Genomic DNA, 6839 nt, shown 5'->3' with positions numbered 1-6839 from the left:
CTGCCTGTGCTGCCAGTAACCTGAAGCCCATGACAGGAGCCACAAAGGCCAGTTTCCAAGAGAAAGGACTCACTGCTGTGACACTCTGATCCAGCCATCCTCACAGAGCTTATACTGCCCAGGTTTGCTGGCAGAGTCAGGGAGTGGTAAAAGGTTGGGCAGAGGGAACATTTCCCATTATGTAAGGGACTGCTGAGGTATTGTGATGACATGTTGTGCAAGGTGAGTGTCACAGCAGATATCACCCTGCCTTGAGGGGACTGCTGTTCAAGCAGAACTAGGAAATTGGGAGTTCTGATCTAGACAGAAACATGGTTTCTTGCCTTTTGGCTGCATGCTGTGTCCACAGTTCTTTCTCTTATCCACCAGTGATGAATGAAATTCAAGAGAGGAGGGAATTCCTGGCGGAGATGGAAGGTCTAGGACAGGGCAAGAAGTATCAAGGGATCGTCCTCACTGAAATCTCCCAGGTATACATGGGTCTCGGCTGAACAGTGCTTGGAGGGAATCCTGTGTGTCAGAGATCGTAAAGCAGAGTCTTTTCTGGTATCTGAGCAGGGAAGGGGGCAAAGAGCTGCTTCCCTTCATGGCACAGCTCAGGCGTGAATTTGGGGAACGGTGGATAGCTGTTTTCCAGCTTTCTTTCCATCTCTGCATGTAACTTAATCAGGGAAACAGAGTTTTTATTGTTGAGATTGACAAGAGAAGAAAAAAAAAGCTGCTGGCTTTCTCCCTGCTCAGCTCTCGCCCTTTCTACTTTGCAGAAATTGCATGAGATGGAGATCATTGACAAGAAGAGAAGCGAGGAAATGAGAAATATCATGACAAAAGCCTTCCCTGTTGGGAACAAATCCAATCTCCAAGACTAGGCCAAGGGCAAAACACAGGTGCAATTTGTTCCCACCTATTCTTCCCAGACTCTGGGCATCGGAGGCTGGTCCTGTCTGTTTCCAAAGAGGGGGCAGCACCATCTGTTGCCTGAAACTAGAAGGCAGGACCAATTTGTACATACACAGTGACAGAAGTTGTAAAATCCTTCCCACACACTGGATCCCTTCTTGCTCAATAATATTAAAGACATGAAAACACAGAGCAATGGCTCCCAAAACATGACAAAGCAGAGCTTTCTTTTTCCTCTGCAGCGCCTCAGAGTAGAGCAGTCCATCCACAGAAATGTCATTCCTTCCCATCTACCCAGAGATGGAAGTTTCTTGTGACAGCATCATGGTAACACACACTGCCACCACACCTGTAGCCTGCTGGCTCCTGGCCCTGTGACTCTGGGAATGCCTCTGGAGGAAATGCAGCTGCACAGCCTTGTGCAATCACAAGCCCTTGGCATTGCTGCAGGTCACTGTGACTGTGACCTGCAGCATCAGCAAACCTCTGGTGGCAGCCCACTGGGCAGGGGCTCAGGAACACAGCTGTACCAAGCAGGGACAGGGGATTTCACCCCAGTGCCTGCTGCTCTTTGCTGTGATTTTTTGGTTCCTGAAAGCATGGTATGCAGAATAGCCACTCTATTCCCACGGAGACTGGAAATGGTTGTTTGCTCACCTCACAAATATCTGCACCTCTGTCCTCCAGCAGGCTGAAGCATGAAGTCCAATTTTTCCAGTGGAAATCCCAGCATAGCGTCCAGTTTCCAATTTCCTTAAGATCTCATCCTCTGCTTCTTAGCAATACTCAGCCACTTTCCAAAGCCAGGCAGCATGCCCTGGCTCTGGGACAGCACGAGTGCACAAAGGAATCAGAAACCTAATCCACAATCGTTTTTTTAATCCAATGTTTCTTTTATTTCTGTTCAGGTGAATGGAAGTCATGGGGTTAGTACAGTATAATTTACAAATCAAACTTCTGGCCGGGCACAGGGCCAAGGGGTGTCAGGCTGCAGCAATCCCAGTGGCCTTTGGCAACAGTGATGTGACAGCAGGCTCTAAAGCAGATTTGTTTCTCCTTGGAGAAGAATTGTGCTTTGGGATCTCCCCTCCCCTACCACTGTTCCTCATCAGCCTGCTGGGTATGGCAAGGGTGAGATGGCATTACCAGCACAGGGCTGAGCTGGCCAGCTCCCAGCCATGGGGGCCATGCTGAGATTGAGGAGGGGCTCAGGTCCCTCTGGTTTTGGGAAATGAGGATCCCTCTCCAGAATGCTACACCAGCCACCTTGCAAGGCACTGCTGCAAGAGCATTTTGGCTAAAGCCTGTTGGGTTTTTAGAAGAGACTGCAGCAGATGGCTCAGGGCTGGTTATGTCTAATTTGCTAATGAGAAGGCATGATGAACGGCTGACCAACCAAACACCCATGAAACTCTAATTCAGACTGATCCAATAATTCAATAAATAACTTATCATCTTGGAAGTGAAGGCAGGAAACAAAAATGGAAGGAAGAAGGGATGGTTGGAAGAACACTGCCCCCCACATTCCCTCCTCTGATGTACACACATGCACACACATGACAAATAAAATAAGAGGTTTAAAGTTTTAGGATAGGTTTGAATTCATCTAGTAAAGGAGGTGTAAAAAACAACCAGCCACATGTGCACACTTTTAAAGTATACACAGCTGAAGCTGGGTAAAGGTCAGTTGTGACTGCGCCTCTCTCCCCTGCCGCTCAAGGGTGGCACTGGTGAGCAGGGACACAAGCTTGGTGCCCCTCACCAGCACTCAGTCTATCTTGAGCTTTTCTGCCCTTGCCTGGAAAAGGAACAGTCCTCCCTTCCCAGGAAGGCAGCAGAGTCAGCAGTGTTTAGCAGCAGTGGGGTTCCTGAGTAGGGCACGTGAGCTACATCCTAGCAGCTGTACGCCATCCCCTTGGGTCCTCTCAGCCTTGGGACAGAGCCACCCACCCTGGCGCTCGAGGGAGGGGACAGCTCAAAATAAATAGGGCACCAGTTATTTTTTTGGCTATGGCTCTAGAGCCTTGTGATGCAGGAGTATTTTCTTAACCTTTTAGTTTAGGCCAGTAAAACCCAAAGGATCCTGATTCTAATGTCAGTTTTCTCCTGAAGTTAAAAATGGAACAGAAAAGGGACAAGAGTGGGCAGGCAGGGAGGGACAGGGAGGCCCAGTCCCCTCCTGGCAGAAGTCAGAGGCACATGGAACTGTCACAGTTAGAGCGGAAGAAGGGATGGGGTGCAGTTAGTGCAAGTTTTCCCTCAAATACAAAATTCCTTTGCTTGTTCTCAGTTATTGACAGGAGCACACAATTGGGTAACGTATCTGTAAAGCAAATCCGTCTTCTCCCCTCTTTGCTAACAAGGCTTCACAGAGGGTATGGCCATGTTCCCCCACAGCCTGGGAAGGGGAAGGCTTTGGTCATTCTCACCCGCTCTGGGCTGAGGGCTGGCATCTCCCTGGGGCAGCAGCTCGGGTGCCTGGGGAGGGAGCAGGGGGAGAGGCGAACCAGGGCCAGGGAGAGGCGAGTTGGGGTTCCCTCCCACTGCTGGTGTTCCCCTGCTCTAGCTTTTCTCCTTGGGTGACTTGCTCTTGGAATCATGCTTGTTGCCCAGCAGCTTAAGCACCTTCATGGGCTTGAATTTGCCTTTCTTCTTGCTCTCCGTCTCCGTCTCCTTGTGAAATTCTGGGGTTGCAAAGGGAGGTTGTTACTGTGGGATGTCAACAGTTGTACAGACACACTCATGACAATAAGCAAGGGTGACAGCCATGAATCAAAGCCCTCCACTGCATGCACACTTTCTCTGATAACAGGGGTGTGCAGCACCCCTGTGCCTCTAACTTTATTGGCCCTACAGGAAAGTCTCCCCAGTCTACACAGAATAGATTCAATCTCTCCTGCACACAATTTCACAAATGGCTTGTGCTGCCCCTTATTGGGGTCAGCAGTGAAAACATCACTCCAAGAAGCTTCCCATTTGTTTCTTACCTTTCCTTTTAATCATGGCTTCCAACATTTTATCCTCCTCCTCTTCTCTGAAAGAAAGAATGGGAAAGAGGTCAGGAATTCAGGCCTGAAAACAGCTGCTGTATTGTTTAAGGCTAGAGAGCCTCCTACTTAGAAGCCATAGAGGGGCAGATCCATCACTGCCTTGTGAGCATTTGCAACCAGCAGGATAAATCCCACAGGCTGCATGTGCTGTCCTGTCTTTCCCACAATAAGCATTCAAAGAGACAAGGATTGGGAAGCCTGGGAAAGGCATCAGCAACATGGACATCTTGAGACACCCCCACAAGGCACTCGTGTGGCACTGAGTCAGACAGGCTGTGCTTTTCCCCTCTCCCCCAGCTCACCCCATTCCTCACTCACCTCTGCCGGTCCTCGTCCAGGCAGTTCACAATGGCATTCCTCTGCTCAATGATGGTCACCAGCTCCTGCATCAGCACCTTCTCCCTCCCTCGGTCCTCATCGGTCCAGTCCTTCTCTATCCAGCCAAACCCCAGGGAAGGACACGCAATTACATGGCTGAAGGAGCACTGAAATTCAGGGCTTTGGGGCAGAGATCCCCAGCACAATCCCCTCTACCTTGCCATGTTACAGGGCCAGTTGGGCTAGCAGCGCTATGAGGACACAGCCCTGCATGTGGCATTCCCTGGGGACAAAAAGAGCACACCCCTGCACAAGACTGGGACATATATTGAGATGGGACAGAGCCTCTAGAGCCAGCTGATTGCACTGGCATCCCTACAGATCTGCCTCTCTTCACCTGAGATCCACCTAGATAGAGGGGAGATGATGCCCAGGGGGAAAATGATCCTTGTGGGTCCCTTCCAACTCAGTATAGACTATGATTCTATGAAAAAGGGGAAAGCACACCCAGAGTGGTGCTTTACCTGGCTTGTTGAGGAGGCACCGCAGCTCATACTCCACGTCTGACTGACGCTGCTCCAGGTTCTGCTGCTTGAAGCTGCAAAGGAAGGGGGAAATGTTGGGAAGCACTGCAAGGCTCCAGAGAGGTGGAACATCATCCCAAAGTACAGGGTGAGCTTGGAAAGAACCATCAAGATGCTGATCTTGTCCTGTATAGCCAGAGATCCAAGGACCAGTAAGGACCAGCCCTGACTGCTCAAGGCCTTTCTGGGGTAGATGCTGCAGAGGCGCTGGTGACACACTGTGGGTCAGTTCTCAGCACATCTGGACAGATTTGCTTGCCCTTACTCCCTCCCTTTTTAGGCAAGGCCAGGTCAGGCTCTCCCCTGGAAGCACCATTTCAGGAGGGCTGAGAAAGGGCTCCCCAAGAGAGCCTCAGTGCCTCTCCACACGCCTGCACACACTTACATGTAGATGAGCTCCGACTCATGCCGTACCAGCATGTGCTTCTCATGGATGAGTTTGAACCAGTCCACAAGCAGGTTGTCCTCAGGGTTGTCTGCCAAGCAAAGGGTCAGTTCAGAGCCATTCCCAGCCCTGGTGGATCCCATCACCCTGCACCAGGCTGGGCTCTGCCTAGCCAGGGGAGAGGCACTGGGCTAGAGCCAACCCAACCTCAGCCTATTTCTGAGGCCCAGAGAGACTCTATCTCTTCTCCCACCTGTTTCCATTCTAGGGACACCTCCATGTGCAGGGTAAGGTTGTGACCAATCTTGGAGGCCAGCACAGCCTCTTGTGCTCTTCCAACCCCAGCATCAGCAGGGAAGAAGTCAATGTTGCTATTTCCTCAACTGGAGAGAGGGTAGCCCTAGGGTCTGTCCTGCCCCACACCCACAGACAGCCCAACCCACACACCATTCTCAGCGCTGCGCAGTTTTTCCTCCAAGGCCACCCCACGGTGCTCCAGCTCATCCAGCTGATGCTCAATGGCATCCATCTCCCCATAGATGTCTTCCTCAGGGATGTACTGATCTGTCTGCACCTGCCAAACCATGAATCAGACACTTTCATTACCACCAGACTCCAGTTTCCAGGGGTAATCCAGAGACTGGTCAACACTAGCAAGGGCAGGGGGACAACAGAATATTCCATCAAAGTGTGGATCTGAAATCCCCACCCCACTCTGGAGCAAAGGAAGGCGATGGTGCTTTCATGAACAAGGTGTAGCCTACACACCCTCCCCCCCAGCCCCAGCCACCTGCTGTAATCCCTGCCCACACATGCCTCAGCAGGGTGCCTGCAGACTGCTGCAGCCCTGGGGGACAGCACAGAGCCGGCTTTTCCCTCCTCGCTCCCCAGGGCCCTTTTACCTTGCGTTTGATCAGTGGGAAGCCGTGGCCTGGTGCAGGGGGACGCACAGGCTTGGAGCCCTTGGGAGGTTTCTTTGCCGACGGGGAGGCAGCAGGCGATGGCTTCCGATTGAAGGGGTTCTCTTTGCATGAAGACTGGAGAGGGCAGACAAAAGCAAATACATGAGCATCCAGGGGAGAGAAGGGATCCCAACAGGTGGGAATGAGCAGACAGGACAGTGCTAGCATTTGTCCTGCTCCACAGCCTCCTAAAGGAGGAACACACCACTCATCTCCACAAGCACCTAGTCTCCATCAGCCCACAAAAAAATAGCTGTGCTCCTGTTTGACATCAGCTTCCCAGCCTCTTTCTCACAAGCATGCTGAAATATTTTCCTTCCTATTTCCTCAGACTACATGACATGCTGCCTCTTCTCTAGCACATGGGGTAGGCAGAGTACAAGCAGAGCCACTATTTGACACAGGCCTGAAGCTTGCTTTCAGGGGGTCACACATCAAGCAAAGGGGCAAGCCTGGCCCAACAGATCCCCTGTGACCGAGTGATGGATGGGGAAGAACAGCCTTGTGATCTGGATGGAGAGAAGGTCATCATCTCACCTTCAGCTGTGGTTTGGGTGAGGAAGATGTCTTGGGGCTCCCAGCACCCCCATCTGAAGCCAAGAGGATGGGTGTAGGGCTAGCCCCAGCTGGAGGCTTGGGG

The 6839-nt window shown here is 51.6% G+C and overlaps 2 protein-coding genes across 2 annotated transcripts in view; one reads left to right on the top strand and one right to left on the bottom strand.

Annotated features, from left to right (window-relative positions):
- CUNH22orf23 (chromosome unknown C22orf23 homolog) overlaps window positions 1–1182 on the top strand; it is a 2564-nt gene extending 1382 nt beyond the window's left edge. The window contains exons 4-5 of the mRNA XM_005421836.2: window positions 370–470; window positions 765–1182. Coding sequence (XP_005421893.1) covers window positions 370–470; window positions 765–869 — 206 coding nt within the window. The 3' untranslated portion in view covers window positions 870–1182. The remainder of the gene's footprint in view (window positions 1–369; window positions 471–764) is intronic.
- Window positions 1183–1772: 590 nt separating this feature from the next.
- Window positions 1773–6839, bottom strand: part of MICALL1 (MICAL like 1) — a 17629-nt gene continuing 12562 nt past the window's right edge. The window contains 8 exon segments of the mRNA XM_031057752.1: window positions 1773–3584; window positions 3888–3934; window positions 4269–4383; window positions 4793–4866; window positions 5238–5328; window positions 5685–5811; window positions 6140–6274; window positions 6737–6839. The exon segment at window positions 6737–6839 is cut by the window's right edge and continues 136 nt beyond it. Coding sequence (XP_030913612.1) covers window positions 3463–3584; window positions 3888–3934; window positions 4269–4383; window positions 4793–4866; window positions 5238–5328; window positions 5685–5811; window positions 6140–6274; window positions 6737–6839 — 814 coding nt within the window. The 3' untranslated portion in view covers window positions 1773–3462.

The sequence above is a fragment of the Geospiza fortis genome, unplaced genomic scaffold (genome assembly GCF_000277835.1).
Source record: "Geospiza fortis unplaced genomic scaffold, GeoFor_1.0 scaffold173, whole genome shotgun sequence".
Taxonomy (NCBI): Eukaryota; Metazoa; Chordata; class Aves; order Passeriformes; family Thraupidae; genus Geospiza; species Geospiza fortis.
The sequence above is the reverse complement of the archived record's forward strand: the minus strand, read 5'-3'. Positions and strand labels throughout refer to the sequence as shown.